Source organism: Mercurialis annua, linkage group LG4 (genome assembly GCF_937616625.2).
Source record: "Mercurialis annua linkage group LG4, ddMerAnnu1.2, whole genome shotgun sequence".
NCBI lineage: Eukaryota > Viridiplantae > Streptophyta > Magnoliopsida > Malpighiales > Euphorbiaceae > Mercurialis > Mercurialis annua.
In genome coordinates this window covers 27,146,911-27,169,499 of record NC_065573.1, presented here as the reverse complement: position 1 = coordinate 27,169,499, position 22,589 = coordinate 27,146,911, and the positions used below count along the sequence as shown (strand labels likewise).

The 22,589-nt window shown below is 32.8% G+C and overlaps 4 protein-coding genes across 9 annotated transcripts; 3 read left to right on the top strand and 1 right to left on the bottom strand.

Moving 5' to 3' along the window:
• The first annotated feature begins 523 nt into the window (after window positions 1-523).
• LOC126677446 (uncharacterized) lies at window positions 524-5,040 on the top strand. 3 transcript variants are annotated; one of them, XM_050372063.2, is made up of 9 exons: window positions 524-684; window positions 1,462-1,511; window positions 1,604-2,714; window positions 2,805-3,096; window positions 3,382-3,591; window positions 3,724-3,897; window positions 4,071-4,265; window positions 4,366-4,479; window positions 4,561-5,040. In XM_050372063.2, the coding sequence occupies exons 3-9, from the start codon at window positions 1,630-1,632 to the stop codon at window positions 4,900-4,902; spliced, it is 2,412 nt and encodes an 803-aa protein (XP_050228020.1). In that variant the 5' UTR covers window positions 524-684; window positions 1,462-1,511; window positions 1,604-1,629; the 3' UTR covers window positions 4,903-5,040. The 3 variants fall into 3 exon arrangements, with proteins under 3 accessions (XP_050228020.1, XP_050228019.1, XP_050228021.1); XM_050372062.2 differs by lacking the exon at window positions 524-684 and adding an exon at window positions 887-904; XM_050372064.2 differs by lacking the exons at window positions 524-684; window positions 1,462-1,511 and having other exon boundaries at window positions 1,701-1,791; window positions 1,872-2,714.
• A 3,860-nt stretch (window positions 5,041-8,900) lies between these two features.
• On the top strand, window positions 8,901-10,486 carry LOC126679175 (transcription elongation factor TFIIS-like). Its single transcript, XM_050374134.2, has one exon. The coding sequence runs from the start codon at window positions 9,173-9,175 to the stop codon at window positions 10,331-10,333; it is 1,161 nt and encodes a 386-aa protein (XP_050230091.1). The 5' UTR covers window positions 8,901-9,172; the 3' UTR covers window positions 10,334-10,486.
• Window positions 10,487-11,132: 646 nt separating this feature from the next.
• On the bottom strand, window positions 11,133-16,077 carry LOC126679172 (putative pentatricopeptide repeat-containing protein At3g13770, mitochondrial). 4 transcript variants are annotated; one of them, XM_050374126.1, is made up of 4 exons: window positions 15,606-16,077; window positions 13,586-15,516; window positions 11,674-11,847; window positions 11,133-11,540 (listed from the first exon to the last, which is right to left on the bottom strand). In XM_050374126.1, the coding sequence occupies exons 1-2, from the start codon at window positions 16,036-16,038 to the stop codon at window positions 14,072-14,074; spliced, it is 1,878 nt and encodes a 625-aa protein (XP_050230083.1). In that variant the 5' UTR covers window positions 16,039-16,077; the 3' UTR covers window positions 11,133-11,540; window positions 11,674-11,847; window positions 13,586-14,071. The 4 variants fall into 4 exon arrangements, with proteins under 4 accessions (XP_050230083.1, XP_050230085.1, XP_050230084.1 ...); XM_050374127.2 differs by having other exon boundaries at window positions 11,452-11,540; window positions 11,721-11,847; XM_050374128.2 differs by lacking the exon at window positions 11,674-11,847 and having other exon boundaries at window positions 11,417-11,540.
• Window positions 16,078-21,065: 4,988 nt separating this feature from the next.
• Window positions 21,066-22,492, top strand: LOC126679174 (transcription elongation factor TFIIS-like). The gene has a single exon (XM_050374131.2). It carries the CDS (start codon window positions 21,120-21,122, stop codon window positions 22,347-22,349), a length of 1,230 nt encoding a protein of 409 aa, XP_050230088.1. The 5' UTR covers window positions 21,066-21,119; the 3' UTR covers window positions 22,350-22,492.
• The last annotated feature ends 97 nt before the right edge of the window (window positions 22,493-22,589 follow it).

Here is a 22,589-nt window from a genome sequence, read left to right as displayed (position 1 = left end):
ATTTGTGTATGCAAATATTAAAAGTACTTCTTACATGATCACATAGTTTAAGAAAGTACAATTACTGCTAAATATTTTTTATTTTTTTAGTTACCTCTCAAAAATTTCATTTACTTATAAATAGTAGTAGTAAATATCAGTTTATTGATGGATTTTAATTATGGATAATATGAAAAAAAATTAACTCTAAATATTGTTATTTTATTAGAAGTGTAAATTTTGAAAAAAGAAATTAAAAAGGCGGACAACGTTAGTGGAAGGAATAAAATTATGAATATAAGTTCACTTGAAATTTGAATTAATTATTCTTTTACATCAAAGATGCCGGTGGAATGATTTAGTCTGTTTATAAAACAATGATGGGTAAAATAGGGATTAGCAAATAACTCTGGCAGTGGCACATCACGCGTTCAGCAACCAACCGGTTATCCCCGGTCACAAACTCTCCACCGACAGCTTCTTCCGGTGATATAAACTTAAATTGTTGGGTTTAAATTCCGTACAGAAGAAACCTTTTTAAATCCCATCTTCTTCCCGCATTTCTTATCTCAACTGTCACTCACTTCACATGTCTTTAGAGAGAGAAACTTTGTCAGTCACTTCTAAGTGACAATCCCCAAGTCAGAGCAACTTCACTACCGTATATTTCTTGGAACCAGAGCAAAAAATAAAAAAAAAAGAACGGTAAGTTTTCATTTCTGTTTTTTAAGTATCGTTTTGTTTACTATTCTTTGTCGTTTTGCTCTATTTTATGGCTAAAAAACCTGCTCCACTTCTAAATTGACTGCTTTTGAAACGTACTATTGGCATTTAGTATACTTTTTTTTGCTTTTCAGTTTTTTCTTACAAATGATGATCTTAAAAGTACTCAAATAGATTTTCTCCCTTTTTCTCTTTTTAACTTGTACGTTGGATTGATTACAGATTTATATCATTACATCTTGTTTTTCTGTATGTTTCAGTTTTCTTGTTTCAATATTATCAAGTCTTTTTTTTTTCGTTTGAATTTGGCAGTTTTTTTGTTATGTTTTCTGCTTAATTTTTCTTCATTTTATTTCGAATTTCGGTTTCTTGAATTTAAGAAGCTAACCAGTTCTGGTTCCTGATTTTGTTTGGTTTCATTTCTGTAACCGTTTTGTTTTAATTTCAGATTTAAATTTTTGCAAGGATTTTCATATAGTAATAACAATTGTGTTATGATCTGATTTTCAACAACTTTTTGCTTTATGACTGCTAACTTTTTTTATTCTTGTCATCTCTGTGTATGTTTTCCACCACAATGCCATATTCATATTCTAATTTTTACACATTTTATTCCATCTGTTGAGAGACAGTGACCATCAATGCCACATGTTTATTTGTTCATCTCTCTGTTTTTGCATTTTAATTTAATTTAATTTTCTCTTTCTACTATATTCTTGTTCTGCTTGACTTGCTGATGAGATAAACGGCCTATTGCAGATTCATTCTTGATTTATCAGAGAAACAGAGGAATCTGGTCTGCTCTGCTTGTAAGTGCAGTTCAATTGATTATTTAGTAGCATTTTATCAGATTCTTTTTGATGGGGTTATTGAGTATTAATTTTGATTTTATTGATTACAGTTTGAAGAGGTAAATACAATTCAAGAATGAAAGAGACTACTGACAAGAGAAAAACTCCAATTAATAATCAGTCAAAACGATCTGCCAAAACTGATAAGAAAGACCGAAAACAACCGCATCCTCAAACATTGAGTGGGAAGGAATCTGAATCTAAGCCCTTGCATGCTAAACCAGACTCCATTAATTTAGTAAGTGATTCCAACACGGGCTCAGAGCCCTCTGAAGTTTATGAAAACTTGGTTATACATTATCTGGATGATGTCAACAGGTGTGAGGAGGCGCCTCAAGATCCAAAATCCGATTCTATGACCGATACAATTAGTAAGAATGAGGTGTTAGATGACCGTTTAAGTGATTTAGATAAAGAATCTAAGCAGGGGAAGGAGGAAGAATCGGATACTGAGACAATTAAAGATTCAATATCATCTCAGGGGGACTCATTGACAGCTGATGATGAGAGTGTAGAAAAAGTTTCAAGAGTACCCATAAGTGTTAGCATTAAGGATTCATCAGAAACTTCTCATGGATCAAGATTGAGATCTGATACTGTAACTAGCAGATCAAAATCGAAAGTAGCAAATAAAACTCTTAAGAAACCGGCAAAACCAACTAAAGGGTCATCTAGGATTACTAGCACAACTTCTTTAGATAAGAACTGTAAAGACATGAAATTTCCTAGCAAGTCTCCATCAGAGTCTTCTGAAGGAGCTGATGATAAGTCCATTGACGATGCGAAAGTAGTAGGTGCTTTGGACGATACCTCGAATGGTGCTCAGAGTATTGCCAGTGACAGTGAAACTGTTGATGCTGAAGAAAGTGGTCAACATGCGAATGAGGCAGCTTTAAATCAGAGAGTTGAAGAGATGGAAATGAAAATCGGGAGACTAGAGGAGGAACTCAGGGAAGTTGCCGCTCTTGAAATTTCACTATATTCTGTAGTACCAGAACATGGGAGCTCAGCACATAAGGTGCACACACCTGCACGACGCCTTTCTAGACTCTATATCCATGCTTGTAAGCATTGGACCCAAGACAAGCGAGCTACAACTGCTAAAAATACTGTATCAGGACTTGTTTTGATTGCCAAGTCATGCGGTAATGATGTTCCAAGGCAAGTAAACTTTCTTGTCATTATGTCAAAACTATTTCTAAATCTTTTGCTTCAATATGTAGACTAAAACGATTCCTTCTAAATGTTAAGGTTAACGTACTGGCTGTGCAATGCCATTGTGCTGAGGGAGATCATTTCTCAGGCATTTGGCGGTTCGCGTAACTCAAGCCCGCTTGCAAGGTTTTCTGCATCCAATGGGGGTAGCAAGAAAAGTGAAGGAAAGCATATGACCCTGAAGTGGAAGGGTGGTTCTGGTATTAAACAAGTTAATGGTTCTATGCAGCTAGTGGACGATTGGCAGGAGACAGGAACCTTCACAGCTGCCCTAGAAAAAGTTGAATCATGGATATTTTCTCGAATAGTTGAGTCAGTATGGTGGCAGGTAATAATTCTGTTATCATTTTCTGCTTTGAGTTGATGCTTATGATGTGAACATTATACTGAAATATATCTAGTTATGAGATATCCTTTTTCTTCAAGTTCTGTTTGGTTAATAGTTTTGAGGAGCGGCAAGTGCTAATTGTCGATGTCCTTTGTCCGTATAGACCACATTTTCCACCAAATATTATATATACTTCCCTATTCAGTATCATGAAAAGTTGATCAAGATTTCTGTTTGAAAATAATCCTTATGAACAACGTTAATGTAACTTGGTACAATTTTCAGGCTTTGACACCACATATGCAATCACCGGGTGGGAAATTGTCGTCTAATAAATCTTTTGGAAGATTGTTGGGACCGGCTCTTGGTGATCAACAGCAAGGCAGCTTTTCTATTAATCTGTGGACAAATGCTTTTCGTGATGCTTTTCAACGGCTTTGTCCTGTCAGAGCAGGAGGACATGAGTGTGGTTGCTTGCCCATTATAGCCAGAATGGTACATATAATATTTTGTATTACTTCAGTATTCGTCTTGTTCTTTAATTTCTATGTTTGTGGTCCATCTTATCTGGCATTATTAGCTCAACAAATTTGTCAGCTTTATAATTGGATGGGATTTTACTTTCAGGTTATGGAACAATGTGTTTCTAGGTTAGATGTGGCGATGTTCAATGCAATTCTGCGTGAGTCAGCTCATGAAATTCCAACCGATCCTGTATCAGATCCTATTTTAGACTCAAAGGTTCTACCTATTCCAGCTGGGGACCTGAGCTTTGGTTCTGGTGCACAACTTAAAAATTCTGTATGTTTTTATATTGCTTTACAATTTGACTGGTATTATTATTTGTTTTGTCCTGAATAAACATATAAGAGTGTCAAATTTTGTGGTGCTAATGAAGTTGAAAATTATAACAATGAAAATAATTTTATGTCTGAGCAAATCTACTTTGACAAGTCTACCTACTCTCCATGTAGGTTGGTACTTGGTCTAGATGGCTTACTGATATGTTTGGCATTGATTCTGACGATCCTCCCAAAGAAGATCAGCACAGCAGCGAAGATGATGAGGAGAAGGATGGAAAACCCAAAGTCTTTAATCTTCTAAATGAATTAAGTGATCTTTTGATGCTTCCGAAAGACATGCTTATGGACAGATCGATCAGACATGAGGTTTATATACAATTTTCTTTACAGAAAAAGTCTCTTCCATTCTTTTCTAAGTTGATGAAATTCTGATTTGATTGTTTCTCCCTTCCTTCATCTTTCCTAGGTATGCCCATCGATTTGTCTTCCATTAGTGAAGCGGATTCTTTGCAACTTCACTCCTGACGAGTTCTGCCCGGATGCCGTCCCAGGAGAAGTACTGGAGGCCCTCAACGCCGAGGTATTATCTATGGTTTTGCTTGTTTTTGACTTGAATCTCTGTCGGAAATGTTTACAGAACCTTCTGTTTCCTTTCTCTCAGAGTATCGTGGAGCGGCGATTGTCAGGAGAATCGGCAAGAAACTTCCCTTACACAGCTGCTCCAGTAGTGTACACCCCACCTTCCGCTGTTGATGTATCTGAAAAAGTAGCAGAGGTAGGAGCCAAATCAGAACTATCAAGAAATGTATCTACCGTACAAAGGAAAGGATATACCAGTGATGAAGAGTTGGAACAACTGGATTCTCCTCTGACTTCCATTATCGAAACTCCGCTCTCATCTCCAACTGCTCTACTCAACGCAAATGGGAAGGGAAAGCACTTCGAAATTAAAGGAAATTCGAGGTATGAACTTCTTTGCGAGGTCTGGTCTGGCGGAATGTAAGAGTGATCCTGTACTGTTGTTTGTATTGACAGTATTGTATATGTTTGGGTATTTGTTTAACGCCCAAGTAAATATGAAGAAGAAACAGACAATAAGCTGTGCAAATGTGGAAAAGGGGTTTAAATTTCATTAAGAAAATGGTGAAGGGGGAACTGACTTCTTTAACCATATTCTTTATTTAAATATTTTAGTTATTTACTGTTGCACTAAATTTTAGTATAACTGCCAATCAATATTTCGACAAAAAAAGAAAGCTGTCGATCAACTTCAGTGAGCTGACTGTGAGTTAATTAATTTGACAGGCCGGAGTAATTTAATTTTCCAATTCCTATAGCTATTATGCGAGTAGTAATTCAGTCTTATTGATGGAATTGCTCAAACCACTCATCTTATTGCAGAAGCAAATTCTCTGGCTTAAGGTCTCTATGAACAACCATATTCTTATATATACTAGTTTCGCATTACGTGCAATGCACGTGGCTCGTAACGTAACTCGTCAATGAACATATAAGTAAATTTATTATTATTATATCAATTTTTTTATTTATAATTAATATTAAATTAATTAAAAAAATTTGTAAAAGTAAATATAATATATTCTGTTATTAATTTTTTTTTTCCATACATAATTTATTCTTCTTTTGATTTTATAATAATCATAATTAAATAATTAATTTAATTTTATTAATAATATCTTTAAAAATAATAAGATAGAAATTTAAATAATAATATATTTACTAAATTCAGTATTTTAATTTTGTAGTTTAATCAAACTAAAAGATAGATATTCCTACTAACTTGAAGACTATTTAGTTAAATTTTACATACTAAAAATTAAATTGGAGATAATTTAGCTACCTATTCTAATTAGGACTTTAATTACAATAGTGATTAATTAAATAATTAATTAGTTAATGACTATAAAACTTTTATTTAGTAGTAAACTGAAAAGATTATTCAGTAAATTTGCCTGTCTCCCCCCTCCCCCATCCGTGCTTTTATATATAGTACTAGCGTTTCGCCACGTGCTACGCACGTGAGCGATATTTACATGACCCGTTGTGTATATTAAATATTAATTAAATTATTAAATATACTACTTAAGTTTTAAATAGATTATAACAAATAATTTTTTTAATTTCGAATCACTGTGACGTGTCCAAGTTTTACTATACCATTATTATAATATGAACATGACCCGTTATATACTTGATAATAAGTAAAATATAAAATGAAATATTTTATTTGTTATTTAATATTTTATAATTAAGTTTATCTTTATTGATTTTATTTTAATTTTTTTTTAAAATACAAAATATTCTAGTATTAACTACCATTTTTTTAAAAGTTGTAAATTAAATGTTCAAATACGTCTTTAAATTTTGACTAGGGGCAAGTCGGTGGACAAACAAACCCTTCATATTAAGTCAATCTATTTTTGTTAGAAAAGGCTTATTTGTACCTATTTTATATTTTTAGAGATCGGATTGAATCAATATAAACTTTAGAAATATGAATAACCATCCATAAAAGGTTGAAGGATGTATAAAGTATAAACACCCTTTTTCCTTATCTTAGGCAATTGTAATTTTGACAACGTATAGGGTAATTTTTTCACTGCAAGTAATACAACAATTTATTAAAAAAAAAATAAAAACCATTTTATCTTTTATTTTTATAGTGCGAGAATAACAATTTCTTTTTGAATTGGGATTCCCTCAATTTCATTTGAATTTGAAGGGTCATGTTTACGATTTACACCGTTCATTACAAAATGAACGGTGTAGATCAAAAAGCATAATTTTAATTAAATTAATCTACACCATTCATTTTATAATGAACGGCGTGGATCATGAACATGACCCCATCAAGTTCAAAATGAACTTGAGGGAATCCCAATCCTTTCTTTTTTATTTTCCTTATTCCTATTTGATTTGGAGTACAATACAATATACATTCTCCTATTTAGTAGTACCTTATTCCTATTTAATTAACTTTTTATTAATTTTGTCTTTTTAATTATAAATTCTACCCTTAATGAAGACTATTATCGTTATTTTGCCTGTCCATCCCTTCCCACTTATAGTATAGATTATAGATAGATATATGGCAAAATTTCAGACCACAGATTATATGCATGACATAAAATAGTTGCTCAGAAACAGAATTGAGAAGTCCATGGGGGCATACTATTTGTAATTCCTACCTGCTGGAAGAAATTGCGTGCCTCATTGCAGGCTACCCTTCTCCACTATATAATCAAATAGCTCCCCGGACTTCACATATATACTCCAACGACATCTATATATATATATATCAGTTGGTGTCTCTGTAACGGTATAACCTCCTGAGCACAAAATACTACAAAAACAATTAAAAACAAAAGCATGCTAGGAAAAAATATATATTTCATTTATATTTTTTATACATTATTCATATATTTTTAATATAAATTATTCGTGTATTTTGAAAATACTTTTAATACATTGTTTGTATACTTTTTTATACTTTCATCTTGCATTTGAAAAAAAATTAAAAATTGTAGTATTACTTTATACGTGTATCAAAAAAAAAATATATACTAAAAGTACTTTATATTAAGATTATATTAGATAAATCTATATACTAAAAGCATAAATAAATTACACAAAAGGTGTACATTTTTTATATTAAAATGTATATAAAAAATAAGTAAAATTAGCACAAGTGTACATACTGTATATTAAAATGTACAAAAAAAAGACACTATATACTAAAAATAAAAAAAATTATAACAAAAGTATACATATTGTATTCAAAAATAATTTATTTTAAGTGTACTATGACACTATTAACTAAAAATAAAAAATATAACAAAAAGTATACATATTATATTAGAAGTATACAAAAAATATAAAAAAATACGATATTATATGACTCATATATATTAATTATATTATTATTAAAGATAACATTTTTACTTTTAATAAATTACATTTTAAATTAATAACTTTGAAATTTAAAAATTTTGATCTAGAAATTTAAAATGTTTTATTACATATTTAAATTTATTATAGTTATAATAGTTGGGTCCATATTTAAAATAATTTATTTCTAGTGTCAAAATTAAATAAATACACCCATCACATAACTCAATAAAACACCTTGTCCGTACACCGAACAAAATTTTACCCTATATATGCAACATATTCTAAGATAAAAGTACAACTGATTAAACTCATATTATTTTGTATTGTATTTATAAACTTTTAATTGCTATTGAAATTAAACTCCAAATAAAGTTAAACTTAATAAAATATAACAATTAAGTTTAATTTTCTAGTTGGAGTTTAATTTCAATGATTTAATTTAACAAAACTCTAAGAAAGAATTAGAATGACAAGTTAGGAACAAAATGGACAAAATCTACGTAATAATTTCTCATTATGAATAGCTGAGGTTTATCTAGAAGTAGTAATCCAGACGCAATTACTAATAAAATATAAAATATTTTAGCTTTAGTAAATTATTTTATATGATAAATTATTTATGGCTTAATTACTTAAAAACTACTCACCTTGAACTTTTTTTTCGTTTATACCATGACCTAGGAAAATATTCATTTATACCTTGACGTATGCATTTATGTTTCACCTCTACCCCGAGGCACTAAATTAACCTCTTTTTATTAAAAAAAAATTAAAATAGTTCTTCATTTTCAACCTAAGCTAATTAGAGTTTAATTAGAAATGAATTTTTCTCTAAATGAAGGACTATTTTAAACTTTTTTTTAAATGAAAAGAGGTTATTATTAATTTATTTTTATTTTACATAAGTTTTCAAAAATTAGAAATATTTTATTTTTAATCATTATTAAAATATTTTTTTTATTACTATGATGTCAATAAAAATATACTCATAGTATTCTCAAATCAATTTAAAGGTAATGTGGTTTAATTGACTTCCTTATGTATAATTTTAAACAAAAATATTGTTATTTACTGCTGCAGTAAATTTTACAGTAAGTGGCTATTAACATGAGTGAGCTCTAAGTTAGTAATTAATTAAAGAGGAAGGAGTAATTAATTGTTCCCAAAGGTATTGGGTTTACTATTCGGATTGGTATTAGGATTGTTTCAGAATCAGGACTCCTATCTCCTAATGAAGTCATATATATCTGGAGATTTCCTGTTTAATGTCATCCTCCTAGCTAGTCCTATATATACACTTCACTTGTAAACCTAGAAAGAAACCTCAGTTCTTGCACTCTTACACTTCAAAACTACCCACTATGGAGCTTGTAGAATTGTTCAACGTCGCATGGAAATCAGCACAACGCAGCTCCCAGGAATCTGAATGTCTGCAGGCGTTGAATGATCTTCTGCATTTTCCAGTCAGTTCCCATCTTCTTGCACTCGCTTCCGCCCAAACCGACACCGATGTGCTTAGACGTCTTCAGAGTCTCACCGGACACCCCAGGCTCCAAATCAAGAATCTTTCTTCTTCTGTTGCTGCCGCTTGGAATGACAGGATTCTCAAAGAATTTGTCACAGAACAACCCATGCCTGACGATCCACCTCCAATTATAAACCCATACAGATATATCGATGTTAACGGCAAGCGCGTTAAGTTGATCGTCAAGAAACGTCACTGTTCTGAAATTGCTATGCCCAACATTCTTGACGATGAAGCCTCCAACAAACCAGAGATTCCGACACCACCGCCAAAACTCAGGAGACAAGAGAATCTTGCCATGCCTCATCAGAAACCTGACACGGTTGAAACCTCCAAGCAATTGATACCCAAACCAGAGATTCAGAAACCACCCATGAAGAGACAACAGAATCTTGAAACCTCCAAGCAATTGATATCCAAACCAGAGATTCAGAAACCACCCATGAAGAGACAAGATAATCTTGGCATAGCTCACCAGAAACCAGACAAGATTGAAACCTCCAACAAACCACAGATTGAGACACCACCCAAGAAGAAACAAGAGAATCTTGGCGTTCAAAAATTGATGCCCAAACGACAGATTCAGAAGCCCAAGAGACCAGGGATTGCCATGCCTAATCACCTACAAGAAAATCAGCCGCACTTGAGGGACAACGTAAAGGAACAGATTCTTCAAGGTTTATCGATGGTGTTTCAGGAAGTTCAGGATGACAGTGAACTAAACAGGTGCAATCCAGCCCAGATTGCCTCTTCTATAGAATCCCTACTGTTTGCTAAGTGGGGATTCTCCAACACAGGCTGCCGCCCCAAGTACCGATCGCTTCTGTTCAACATTAAGGATCCTAAAAACCCTGACTTTAGAAGAAAGCTTCTTCTCGGAACAATCAAACCAGAGGAAGTGGCAGATATGAGCGCACAAGAGATGGCCAGTGATGACAGGAAACGTGAGAACCAAGTCATCCTTGCCAGGAAATCCACCAAAAATGCAGTAAATTAGAAGTAGATTAGTTTCTGATGTCCAATGCAATGCTTGGATTACTATTATTACTTGTAATTTTTTCTTCCCAGCTCTGATGTAGAAACAGTGCATAAATATATTTAGATCTGATTATTTAGATGGTTTTGTTGTTAAGTATCTAAATGAATGAAAAATGCCTTTTTCACATAGAGCCATTACGTGTTTCAGCATTTTAGTTTACGTGCAACTTATGATGTGGCTTCAGGCTATGTTGAAATATGATGTAATGCACATGGTACTAACTAATGTTGTTTCAGCCAAAAACATTAGCAGGAAAATATAAGACAATTGGTTAATTGTTGAGTTCTGATGATGAATTATAGCGATTAGGATGTAAACTAACAGGGACTCGAATGTTAAGATGTGAATTTATGTGGGGTTTTGATTCTGGTGACGCTATTTCAAATGTGCATATGATTAGAGAGAAGGCTAGAATCCCTTTCTTAAGCAGATGTGGAAGACAGAAATGAAAACTTGAGCAGCAAGAAAGGGAATAATCTGAGCTTATTTATTTTATTATTGTTAAGTACGAGTCACGTCTGATGTTTTAGTGCACTCAGTTCAAATTTTAGTATGCAAATATTTGCAGGTGGCATTATTAACTGGAAAAGTTTTTATAATTACCATTCCATTATAAACCTATTCCGTGTCTTGGCATTTCCTTTTCCTGCAATTTAGCTACTAGTCAAGCCTTATGAGAACACATCAAATGTTGGTAATGATACTTTGTTTTCAAATGAAGAAGAAAAGTTGTTTATTGCACATATCAAAACCCTGATTTCATACAACAAATCTTCAAATAATCATTAACCGATGTGTATTTTATAATTTGTCGATAAAATTCAAAATTTGGAATAAACAATGGCAAAGCTTGCGTATTTGCAGTGCCAGACCTCTTATGAGAATCAACTACAGTGACATTGTTGAACGTCAGATTCTTAAAATCAAACTAACTGGCACTTCTGAACTTGATAGAGAAAGATTTAGTTCGAATCCAAGAGTTGATTGCAGTCAAGTTATAAAGGGGGCCATTATATGTCTTTGGGTATTATGGCATCATCTCCTGTATCAATGTAGCATCTTGTAATCACAGTACTATATCTATACCATCATTGTTAGCATATTGAAGTCGCGGAATATGGAAACGTCATGAATAGATGTGTTACGGCGTCTGACTATGTGCAAGCTGCAAATATGCAATATGTTCATCAGACTACCGATCGAACCGGAAAGAAAAAAAAATGATATCTTAAAAAATTGAGAATTGGAAAACAACAACCGACAAACAACCGGCTAGAGAAAATAAGCTCAATGATTACCTCTTCTTAGAAGGTAATTGACAACAAGTAGATTCAAACATATTTACCATGCAGCTGCTTAACCAGGTGCACAAACATGGAAAATGTTCAAGCTGCACCATTTACATGAAACCGGAAGTTCAAATCCGAGTCACTCTTAGGTTTGAACATAACAATCCTATCACTAGGTCAAACCTGCATAGAAACATAACGTTGCTATCCTCTTAGTTCCTTGACATTAAGGAATATATACATACCAAGTAAATGAATATTGTATAGTTTCTTGCAAGTCTTGGCAAAAATATTATTTCTAGGAATTTAAGAAACACCAGAAAAGAAAAAAAAAATAGAAAAACCATCATTTTAATTATTATTTTCCTACATGTCTTCACATAATAGACCCTTCCATTCTTAAGTTGGCAGTAGCAAGTTGCCATTGCTTTCTATATCAAGATAAGATGGTCATTCCAACAAGAAAAACCAGCCATATATATCTCTTCCGGGTCCATTAATTTCTCAAACGAATTCCAGAATACGGTTATGCGCAAATCTATGCATGTTGGATCCTTGGGTAAAGAATTTCAATCTATTGCTGCAGTAACTAGTTCAGACACTTACCTAGATTACCATATATACCTTACTGTTTGTTGTAGCATTTTCCTTTGAAAGACAAGAACGAGTGGTTTTCATCATTGAGGGACATCACAAGAATACTGAAGCAATGCAATATCACCTATGTTGCACAAAAGCTTCAGGAGTCCAACAATTTTGGTGGTTTCGTTTCCATTTCTAAAAACACTTTGAAACTCTATATTTATAGCATATTCTTTTAAAAGATATTGTTTCGCGTTTCCCATTTCTGCCTTTTCGCTTTCAGTCGTTTTCATTTCCATGCTACATAGCAAATATGAAATAACTGGAGATGAAATTCATATGCTACTCTATTAGTGTTCTAAATATCCGTTTATTCTTTTTGCAAATTATGAAGATAGAGCACATAAAGCTATCAGAGAAGGCACAGGCATATAGCCATATAAGAAATGCCTCGTAGATATGGAGGAAATATGGTTCACTTATTCAGGCTACAAGTAGGGTAACACGATCGATTTTACTTAAATTATTTGCATAAACATGTAAGCTTTTGCCCTTATTTGTTCATGTTCTGATAGTGAAGTAGCAAGTAGATTTGCATGGGGATCTAAAGATGAAATTCATTGAAGGGGCCAAGGAGAGAAAGGAGCTCTACAATAAGGTTTAAGAGTTAAAAGGTAGCTATTTGTTTTTTTTCTTTTTGTTGTCTAGGATTTGGAAGATTATGAAACTATAGAAGATTTTCACCGACTACTGATGACTGCAGGAAACATAAAGGTGTTTTGCAGATGTAAGAAGGTGTAATTTCACTAAAGAATTACAATCATTTCATCACTCTCTCTAATTTCTGTTAGGTGATAAAGCCAAACTCTAAAAATTTAGTTCCCAAAGAAGTCTACCAGCATCAAAGTTCAAAATTGAAATTATTTTCCGCTTTGATTCAAACACTACCTATGTTGCATGGAAATGTTTAAATTCAAAAATGCTGAAAAGAGGAAACACGAAAACAATATTTTTTATAAGGATGGAATATAAACATTTATTTATTACACACCACTTTCAGAAACGGAAATCAAACGCCAAAGCAGACTTCACAAGTTTCCGTGCAATGTTTAACACAGCTATATCCTGTTACATTTTTGTGCTGCAATTCTAACAGTATTTTTGGTATATTGATTCTAATTAGTGTTCAAACTCAAAGTGTTACAGTCTGAAAAACAACACTCTGTTATCAATTGAACTACGCCTAATCGGTTCTAACCAAGTATTTGAAGAGCATGAAACGAAAGACTGAACTATAAAGTAAAAGATGATGATAAAGGAAGAGGAACATAAAACTTACCACCAGTATGCAGGTTGTTGAAACATAACATTCCAAATATAGACATTCTTACACCTGATGAGCCCAACAAATCCCTTTTTTCTCCAATTAATTCATGTCATGGATGATCTGAGCTGTGTCCAGAGAGGTACAAACAGAGTCTTCTTCTTTACTTTATCTTTTAAAGCTGTTTCCTTGAACCAGGAAACTACCAAGAAACAAGCTGATGTGCAAACAGACGAATAATTTCTCTTGTACACTTCTTCAAGTTTCAATGTGTCACATGAGTATAACAGATCTTCTACAAGTTATACCAAAAAGTGAATCAATTTATGCAAAGTGTTGGAAGAAAAGAAGTTGTTGTTTTCGAAACAAGGATACACTTTCATCTCATCACCCTCCATTTCAGATGCAACTTTGTTCTCCTACTAGATCTCATATCATCGTAGCCCTCTCACATTCTTCAGAAACATAAGCAAACATGGACTGACTAAAAAGCTCAAAGAATTACCAGTAGTCACCACAAGAACAGATTCCCTCAACAATATGATGGAACCGGCTCTTATCCCTCAAAGACACTTCTCTTCCATAAACTTTCGACACAAATTTGGCAAAATTGTGACAATCAACACAGATTCGGAGGTTTTTTATCACACGGATTGGGGCTTTATCAGGAGTAGAAATGAGTCCGAAAGCCAAAGCTAGCTTCTCACTGTGGCTTAGAAGTATTTTCTCCTTTTGCTCCGCATCCACATCGTATAGAACACAACTCAGATCAGGGACATATCCAGATTCCTTAAACTTGATTAATAATTCCCTCACTCTGCCAAATACTTCCTGCCTTCTTGGATGGGAGCGATCAGTTGCATGAAAAGTATGTAAGGTTTGGTTTAGTTCAATCCAACTTCTTCCTGGTTCTTTTGTCACTGCTTTATCCACCATCAGTTCCCTTACTTTTCTCACGTCATCCCATCTCCCGGCGGAAGCATATAAATTGGAAAGGATTACGTAGTTTCCAGCATTTTCAGGTTCCATTTGCAGAAGTTTATGTCCAACAAATCCTCCAATGTCAACATTTGAATGAACTCGACAAGCACCTAGAAGTGAACCCCAAATGGCAGCAGTTGGTTCAAAAGGCATTTTTTTGATGAATTCGAAGGCCTCTTTTACTCGACCAGCACGGCCAAGCAAGTCAACAACACATCCATAATGCTCCATCTCTGCCTTAATCCCACTACTTTGTTTCAACATCTCATCAAAGATTTCCAGTCCTTTATTTTCAAATCCTCCATGACTGCAGCCAGAAAGAACAGCTAAAAACGTTACACTGTCAGGTTTGACTTTATTTTGATCTCTCATCAGTTTAAAGAGTTCAACCACCTGTCTTCCCATTCCATGCTTACCATACCCCACAAGCATTGCATTCCATGAAATAACAGTTTGCTCGGGCATGCTATCAAAAATCCTTCTTGCATAATTAAGGCTTCCACACTTTGAGTACATATCAATCATAGAGTTCTGAAGAACCACATAAAAAGGTAATTCACAGCGAAGAACATGGCCATGAACTTGTTTTCCATGATCTAATGCAGCAAGGCCGGACAATGAGGTCAGCACACTAGCATAAGTAACATAATTTGAACTCATTCCTTCTCTTTGCAACCTCCGGAATAGTTCTAACGCCTCTTCATCAAGACCTAATTGAGCATAGCCTGAAATGATTGCAGTGCAAGAAACAACGTCCCGTTTCGGTAAGCCCTCAAAAATTGCTCGAGCTTCAAGAATTCTGCCAGCTTTAGCATACATGTCAAGAAGTGAGCTACCCACAAATATATGGGAGTTATAATCACGCTTAAATAAGAGAGAATGAATCTGCCTTCCGAGTTCAAATCCAGAAGCAGCAGTACAAGAGGTTAGCACAGTAGCAAATGTGAACTCATTTGGTTCCACACCTGCACAGATAAAATTCGAATACAAACATATCCCTTTATATTAGTTTCAAAATGTAAAATTGAAGAATGTTCACTAAATAAAAATATACCTGATCTGAGCATCTGAACAAAAAGATGCAATGCTTCAAAAGAGAGCTGTCTTTGAGAATAGGCAGAAATCATGGCAGTCCAAGAAACCACATTTCTCTCAGGCATTTCATCAAACACGTTTCTTGCATCCGTTAACAAGCCACACTTTGTATAGAAAACAATGAACCTTGTCCAAAGATAAACGGGAGGGTGATAACAAGTTTTGATGATGTGGGCATGGACCCTTTGGCCTTCTCGAATAGCCTTATTATTAATACAAGCATTTAGCAGAGAGTTATAGGCATTAAATTTGAGTGCAAGAGCTTGACAAGCCATTTCCAGGGGAGGCTGTTGCACTTGCAGGGGGCGGGCCAATGGATAATGAATGGGATTGGGAGGGTATGACAGTTTGGGAAGTTGCAGAAAGTACTTAACATTGTAAACCATGTTCATGTCATCGTTGGATTTGGTGGAGTTTTATTTAGGGTTTTTTAGATAAATACCAAAAAAGGATAAAATATTCTCAAGAATACTACCTCAAAGGTTTTTTTTGAAAAATACAATCTGAACTTTTTTTTTGCAAAAACGACTTTTGTTATTCTCAAAAATATTTTTTTTAATCTCAAAAATACGATTTTGGTTACCCAACGGTATACTAACACTGTTGGTTAACCAACAAACAAAACTATTACAAATTCAAATCTCCATTTTCATTAAACTAGTTGAAAATCCTATTACAAATCCCTCCATCTTCATCACCGCAACATCAACCATCAAATAAAATCTAAATCGTCTTTTTTAAAATTTAAAATTATTGATTAACCATTTGTTAACCAACATTGTACTAAAAACAAGGTCATTGATGTACTTTTAGTACACCATTAGTTAAATAGCAACAAAATAAAATTCAAGAACAGTTAACTAACGTTTTTATTAATAATATATTCAAGATAACATTGATTACATGTTACTCAACGGTGTACCTAATGTTAACCATTAGTTACCTAACACCCAAAAACAGTACAATTCTCATAAGCATTTTTTCAAACAGTTAAAGTGCAGGCAGTGCAACAGCAAAAATCAAACCACCACCACATCACCACAATCGTTCATAAAAGAAAAATTAGTTAACTAACGATTGGTAAAATAGCAACAAAATAAATTTTATCACAACAGATCCGCCACCTCCGACGATGACAACCAGTTAACTAACGATTTTATGAATAATATATTCAAAATAAAATTTATTACAAAGTTACCCAATGATTTACCCAATAGTAACCATTAGTTATCCAACACCTAAAAACATTACAATTCTCATAAGCGTTTCTTCAAACACCTAGAGTGCGGGCTGATCATCAATTTCGCTTCTCGCAGTCTCGCATAACTATGAGTAATATATTCAAAATAAAATTTATTATAAAGTTATCCAACTGGTTACTCAATAGTAACCATTAGCTACCCAACACCTAAAAATATTACAATTCTCATAAGCATTTCTTCAAACACCTAGAGTGCAGGCTGATCATCAATTTCGCTTCTCGCAGTCTCGCATAAATAAGTATTGCTCTGTTCTTGACCAAAATTTCTCTTATTTTCACTAAAATTCAAAAATCCAAACATACGCAACAAAATTAAAACTAGATCTGGCTGACACTTGATACATTAACATCAACATCAACATCAACATCAACATCATCCTCCCATCTCCAACACCCACAACCAGAAAAGTACGATTTCCGTTAGTTTCAATTTAACGTCGATGATGGTGTTTAGAATAGGACTCCGCCGAATCGGAATTGTTCCCTCTCCAACCAGATTTGTTGGTTTAATTGGTAAACTGAATAGAATGAAAGAAAAAAGAAAAAACATTTGAAGATTATCAGTGAATTTATGTTTTGAAACAAGAAGGAGGGTTGATTGCCTTCATCAAACAACAAACTCAAATTTAAATTGACCCAATTGAATGAAAATCAAAGCATCTATTTTACCTTGTGAGAGGCGGCGGAGGAGCTGATCATAGCTTTTAGGGTAATAAATATGAAATTTGGTTATAAAAAGATTAGAGGAGCATTTGATATTTGTGTAAAATCAAAAGTATAAAAATCAAAAAAAAAAAGAACAAATTGTATTTTTCAAAAGAGAAAGATATCACCGTATTTATCTAATTAAGTTTATAAATTGTAGTAATTTGTCTAATTAACTCTTTTATTTATTGTTGCGAGTAAAAGCGACATCTTCAGCAAGATTCATATCATTAATTTTTCTTTTGTTCAGTTACTTTTCTATTTGTATCTGGGCTATTTTTTAAAAACTATACGTTACAAGCGGTAAAATACCAAATTTTTACTAGTTATGTCAATTATATCAAAACTTAAAAATCAACAAGATTAGCCCGTTTTAAATATCTTTTGTAACTATTTTTTTAAATCTAACTGACTTTTTTGTCAATATGTTCGTCACGTCACTACTAACTTAGCGAATAGCTAACGTGGAAAAACTTTTAATCCAACCAAATCACATGACGAACCACATAATAACTCAATCAAATTCAAACTCAATTTTTAAATCAAATTAACTAATTATGTAATAATAAATTTATATATATTTAAAAAAATATTAATATTTCTTAATTAATATTAAGTTTAACTAATTTAAAATCCTAATTAATTTAATTAATCATAAATTTAATAATATATTTTAAATATATTTGATAGATATATAATTAATTTTAAATTTTGTTAAAAAATTGAATAAATCAAAACCGTCATATTTATAAAATTATTTTGAGATTTTAGATGAACCCTTCGTCTTCTCCTCAATTTAGGATATAATTGAAAGTCGAACATATAAAATAGGGTATAATTAGCCTTTTTCAATGTCGGAATGCTATTTGAAAAAAAAAATCAAAAGTCGGTGATTTCTAAGTAATTTGGCCTAGATCATTATCCACCTATTTTGTTACTTTATGTTTGTTTAGCCATATAACTTTTTTAATTGAATAATATAAAACCAGTAATTAATTAACTATGTAGAATAAACTTAAAGAGTAAAATTAGATGAATTTAAGAAGTAAAATTAGATTATATATTAAAGCAATTAGGGATAACACTTATTTCATATATTTATTCAATTCCTGCAGAAAAAAGGGCAAAATTGCTCCTAATGTTTATAATGAGGCACTAATATGCTACTAAAGTATGAAAAAGACCAAAAAATGCTTAATTTTTTTATAAAAAAGAGTTTTTAGATCAAATTATAAATTCTTAAATAAATAAAATAAAATTTGATTGTCATATATGTATTTTTGGTAGAAAAACCTCATGTTGATATATTTATTATCTTTTTTCTTATTGGCCAATTATATAGCTTAATTAATTTCCTTATCATTGTAAAGCCACTATGCCAACAACAATAAAAAAACATCTAGACGTTGTAGGCAAAAGAAATATGCTCCTAAAGTATGAAATATAAGTTGGATTATTTTATCAAAAAAAAAAAAAAAAAAGTTGGATTATGTGCGCAGGAATTTTCGTAAATATCACTTACTTACTACAATTTTAATTTAAATTAAACAATTCATAAAAAATACTAATAATTAAACAATGCTTTCATTTGGTAATATTCTATTTATTAATTTATTAATATATATATATATATATATATATATATATATATATATATATATAATATTTATTTATTTGAGACATGTTTTTGTATCTCTTCTTGCATTAAAATGAGTTGAAAGTAGTGTTTCTACCGTGGCACTAGATTTTAATGTAACTGCCAGTCCGGAGAGTTGAAAGTAGTGTTTTTACCGCGGCACAAAGATATAAGGTTTAGGATTCGAATTGATATTAATTAGAGGGATAGGCTTGACAAATTAATTGTCCCCAGGATTTAGTAATTGGTTGACATTACAGGGTCTTTTTTACGACTCCTCTATTTTCTTGACTCTCAAGTCATATATTTTGAGATTTTCTATCTCAGTAGTAAACCTAGAAATAAAATTCTAATAGAATGATAAGATGAAGTAAAGTAGAATAAGATACGTAGTAGGAAGTTTTTGTTTTGTTTATGTCAAATAGGAAGTTTTTTCGATAATACTATGCATTGGGAAGTTTTTTTTACAGATGTGCACGGATCCTGGATATCTCCAAAACCGAACAAAAAATATTCAGGATCAAAAAATATCCGTTGACCATTGATTTTCCCCGAACGGAATCTTACCGAAAATTTTATTGGTACGGTTCTAGATCTTTTATAAATAACCGTACCGAACCGAATTACCGAATTTATACCCGAAAAACCAAAATTATATATATATATATATATATATATATATATATATATATATATATTATACTTGTAATTTGATTATTATATTCATATTAATTTTGAATTAGTAAACATTAAAATTGTTTTATAAATTTATATGAATTTGTCAAATATACAATAATTATTAAAAGTATTTTTAAAGAATCGATATGAACAATTTACATATTCATTATTAATTTCTATTATTGACCAAATTGTGTAGTTTTAACAAAAATGATATAGTTTAGATTTGAGAATAGATACAAGTATCCTTATCAAATAATCAAAAATTTAATATTAAATCGAACGATAATATACATTTTATGCACTTTTATTTATTGATGATTATTTATTTATGATAGTTGAAAATATATAAAAAATGAATGGGTAGCTAATTAATTTTAAAAGTCAAAATAATATATTATAATATAGTAGAGATCATATTTTAAATAAAATAATATCTGTGGTTCTAGTAATTTCCGTACCAAACCATTAGAACCGAATTTCCGTACCAAACCGTACCGAAAAATAAAATCTCTGAACCGAACCGATTATTGTTACGGATCCAATTTTCGATATCCCCGACTTTTAGTTTGGTTCCGGAGATTTGTCAATTCCCGGATTCCCCCGAACCGTGCTCACCCCTAGTTTTTTAAGTTATTTACGGCTGCAGTAAATTTTAGTGTAAGATGTGAGTTAACTAATTAAAGAGGAAGTAGTAATTAATTAATATTTTTATGTGATAGATATGTGACTCGTAATTTAAATATATGTTTATTAGTAATATTTTATCTGATATAAAATTAAAAAAATTAGACATTAATTACTCTACATTTATTCTCTATCATTCTAGAGCTTGGTTAATTTTACGATTAAAAGTAAAAAAAGAAATTAAATAATTAACTTTTTATATTTGTTGTAAATGAGTTGAGAGTAGTGTTTTTTTAAGTTATTTACCGCCACAGTAAATTTTAGTGTGAGTGAGGAGTGAGTTAATTAATTAAAGAGGAAGTAATTAAGTGTTCCCAAAGGTATTGGGTTTCCTAATCGGAATGGAAGTAGGAGTGTTTTAAAACTTCCTAAATAATTAATTTCAATTTACTATATAAACCCACTTGCTTTCTTGCCACTAGTAGTAGGGTTTATCATTCTTTCGATATAAACCTCAGTTAATCTCACTTCTTAACTCTCTTTGCTTTCTTCTTCACATAATTAATATGGAGCTTGCCGATTTGTTCAACGTCGCATGGAAGTCGGCACACTACGGCTCTCAAGAATCTGAATGTCTGGAGGCGCTGAATGATCTTCTTCATTTTCCGGTGAGCTCCCAGGTTCTTGCACTTGCTTCCGCCCAAACTGATGTGCTTAAACGTCTTCACAGTCTCACCGGACACCCACGCCTCACCATTAAGAATCTCTCTTCTTCTGTTTATGCCGCTTGGAACCACAGAATGCTCAATGAATTTGTCAGAGAAGAAGAGCCCATGTCTGATGATCCACCTCCCATTATAAACCCCTTCAGATATATCAACGTTAACGGAAAGCGCGTTAAGTTGATCATCAAGAAACGACATTATTCTGAAATTGCCATGACCAACATTCTTGACAGTCAACCCTCCATCAAACCAGAGACTCCGCCGCCACCGCCAGAACTCAAGAGACAAAAGAATCTTGCCATGCCTCATCACAAACCTGACACGACTGAAACCTCCAAGCAATTGATACCCGAACCAGAGATTCAGAAACCTCCCATGAAGAGACAACAGAATATTGAAACCTCCAAGCAACTGATACCCAAACAACAGATTCAGAAACCACCCATGAAGAGACAACAGAATGCTGAAACCTCCAAGCAACTGATACCCAAACCAGAGATTCAGAAACCACCCATGAAGAGACAACAGAATCTTCCCATGCCTCTCCAGAAACCCGACAAGATTGAAACCTCCAACAAACCACAGATTCAGACACCGCCCAAGAAGAAACAAGAGAATCTTGGCGTTCAAAAATTGATGCCCAAGCGGCAGATTACGAAACCCAAGAGACAAGGGATTCCCATGCCTGATCGCCAGCTTCAAGACAATCAGCCGCACTTGAGGGACAACGTAAAGGAACAGATTCTTCAAGGTTTATCGATGGTGTTTCAGGAAGTTCAGGATGACAGTGAACTAAACAGGCGCAATGCAGCCCAGATTGCCTCTTCTATTGAATCCCTACTGTTTGCTAAATGGGGATTCTCCAACACAGGCTGCCGCCCCAAGTACAGATCGCTTCTGTTCAACATCAAGGATCCTAAAAACCCTGACTTTAGAAGAAAGCTTCTTCTCGGAACAATCAAACCAGAGGAAGTGGCAGATATGAGCCCGCAAGAGATGGCCAGTGATGACAGGAAGCGTGAGAACCAAGTCATCCTTGCAAGGAAATCCACCAAAAATGCAGTAAATTAGAAGTAGATTAGTTTCTGATTTCCAATGCTAGGATTGTAATTTCTTCTTCCTAACTCTGATGTAGAAACAGTTAGTGGATGAATATATTTAGAATCCGATTTCTTAGATTGTTATAATCTCTACTGATTGTTTATTGTTGTTAAGTAGCTAAATGAATGAAAAATACATTTTTCACATATAATTATTCAGCATTTAATTTACGTGCAACGTATTATTCAGCATTTAATGCATATGGTGCTA